The sequence below is a fragment of the Propithecus coquereli genome, unplaced genomic scaffold, assembly GCF_000956105.1.
Source record: "Propithecus coquereli isolate 6110/MARCELLA unplaced genomic scaffold, Pcoq_1.0 Scaffold12, whole genome shotgun sequence".
NCBI classification, from domain to species: domain Eukaryota; kingdom Metazoa; phylum Chordata; class Mammalia; order Primates; family Indriidae; genus Propithecus; species Propithecus coquereli.
In genome coordinates, this window is record NW_012136080.1 from 2562204 (window position 1) to 2565046 (window position 2843).

The 2843-nt window shown below is 36.8% G+C and overlaps 1 protein-coding gene across 1 annotated transcript in view; it reads left to right on the plus strand.

Moving 5' to 3' along the window:
• Window positions 1-2843, plus strand: part of EFHB (EF-hand domain family, member B) — a 73056-nt gene that overhangs the window by 17269 nt on the left and 52944 nt on the right. The window contains 1 exon segment of the mRNA XM_012663169.1: window positions 1218-1328. Coding sequence (XP_012518623.1) covers window positions 1218-1328 — 111 coding nt within the window.

Consider the following 2843-nt stretch of genomic DNA (forward strand, 5'->3'; position numbering starts at 1 on the left):
TTGGAGATAGGATCTTGCTCTATTCCCTAGGCTACAGTACAGTGGTGTCGTTATAGCTCTCTGCAACCTCAAACTCCTGGGCTCAAGCCATTCTCCTGCCTCAGTCTCCCAAGTAGCTGGGACTACAGGCATGAGCCAGCATGCCCTGATGAAAAATGTATTTTAAAAAAGATAAAATATCTTTTTCTTTTTTAAAATAGGACTCAAAAATTTTATTTATATAAACTGTTAGTAGACATGGCATTACAGTAATTATATCATAACTACTACCTAGGATTAGTTTATTTAATGTGGAAAGTATTCTCTAGGTATACCTCATTTAAGTATATAAAAGAAACATTTTCCAAAACACGTGTAAGTGTATTAATAGGTGTAATGGTTCATATATCAAAAAGAAGTACTGCTTTGCAGGATTATTTTGAGTGGGATTACCTTCTGGAGTAAAAACTATTAGTTTATATACCTCAATTCCGGCAGAAAGGCCAAAAGAAAAGAAATATCTTAATCTATGTTGTTAGGTTGAAAGGGAAGAGTGAAATTGTAAATGGAGTTACATTTAGAAATTATCATGTAACACAGTTAAAAACAAAGTTATTCACCGTACACAAAACTGGCGCCCACCAGTCATGGGAAAGTATCTGTTAAGCAAACATCTTATCTAGGTTTAGGACCAATCAGGAAATTCTTCTTCCTGATTCCAGTGATTTCCCTGTTACCTCTGGCTCCACTGAGAATGGAGATTCAGATTTAAACAGACTCAAGGTGTGTGGTTCAGTCTACAGTTGCCAAAATTTGCACCATGGCTGCCTCAGAGGGCATCAGGGTTTCAAATCTGTGATTCAGATTTGCTTACAGCATCTCGAGAAGTCTGGCACAAACTTAAATAAAAATTGTACAGAAATTCTTAGGATCGGGAATTTAACTGGGCTTGGAACGTGGCTCCTGAAGACTAAACACTTAAGACATACAGAGTTCTAATGTTCTTCAGAATTGTGCGGTGTGAGCCAGGTCAAGTGACATTCCCTAGCACGGTAACACCGAGACTATGTTTTGTCTTTCCTGATAAATCTTCTTTTGTGTTGGCTATGTGATCTCTCAGGGGATCTATATAGCTTATACAATCAGCAGACATTTGTCATTTGTTCTAGTCAATATAAATACATTGTAAATGGATGAAAAAAATATCTTAAAACTGATTTTATTAATTCTTCCTTCAGAATTCTCTGCCAAAGATGTGGTGAATCCACCAAAACCCTATGAAGAAGTATTTAAAGAAGGAAGGGAAGGACATGATTTGTATGTTGTTTCTCACAATGATTATTATGTGGGTAAGTGTTCTCCAATGTAAAACGGGCCTGAGGATATGGGACTCGCAGATTTGAGAGGAGGAATAAAGGAGATAATGTGCATAAAGTTAAATACCTGGCATGTAACAGGTGATCAGTACCTGGCAATTTATTGTTATTCGTAAGGTCATAAACCCTGATAGCTGGGAACACGTATACTTATGCATTTTGTATATAAAACACAGAAACATGTATCATTAAAGTGAAAAAGCATCTAAGAAAGGTGAAATGTTAAATAGTTTTATTTTGCTTTAGTGATTTTAGGTTTGAAATTACTCTTCATATTCAAATGTCAGGCTTATTCTAAGTGCTTAGTTTTGTGTGAAGAGTACTGGGTGATGGTCAAGTGCACACATTTTTGAATCCGATATATCATGTTCAAATCCTACCTCATCCATTTACTATCTTTTAGAACTTGGGCAATTCACTTATCTGATCATTATCCATTCTTTTCTCTTAAATGGGTATAGTAATATTGTGAAGATTGAGTGCATAGAAATGCTTAGTGTAGTGCTTAGAACATAGTAAACGCTCATAACAATTAGCTATTGTTATTATTAAGTGATCTTGTCTACTAGTAGCGTATTATTAGAATTATTCTATAGTCTAACTAAAAGGCATTACATGTTTACAGTGCTGAAAATTACAACTAATTGCCAATATGCTGACGCTAAGTAGAGTCTTGATATAATCAAGGATTGAGAATTAGACTCTGATAAATGGTCTGAGAAAGCCCATGGATTGTGCGTGATTCATGACCTCAATCTTCATCAGCTAGAAGCGAGAGCTGCCCTTCACTGCAGTGCAACACCCCCTCTTTCTTGCTCCTTCTTTCTTATTTCTTTACTTTTTCTCCTCCACGGTTCTCTAACAGCATACTCCCTTTGTGCTCTTCCTCCCACCTTTCTGTTCATAGCTGAGGCTTGCCTCCTACTCCCATTGCTTCCCTATTTGGTCTGCCATTCTGTTCTTTCATGGCCAATCTCCGCGGGCTCCCTACACTCCCTAATGTGTTCCCAGACCTGAGATTGTCTTTACCCTCCCATTCAGACCATCCCTGTTTCTCCCCACTCCAACAGCATATTCCTTCTCACAACCTTGACTTTCTCCATATCTTTACCCCTTCTACTTCCCTAGATCCCTCCATCCCTTCCTCCATCCCTCCCTCCCTCCCTTCTCTTCTGAAAAGATTTTGTTTGTGTTTTGAAAAAGTTTAGCATCCAATGCCCTTTAATTGTTTTAAAAAGAACTATGTTAACAAATGTATATACTATACAGAGCACCTATAATGAGATACCTTATAAGCGTTTAGCAGTCTGAGGAAAATTAGAGTAGTTTTTTATATTTAGAAGAGCTCTAATGGACCATGACATGACTGAAATTACCTTCATTTGCTGTTTTTTTTTCCTTCCTTCCTGAGATGAAAATTTGCTGAAAATTTGTTTTTACGGAAGTTTCATTAGCCTCTTGAAAAAAATCATAGAATTTAATCTTTTT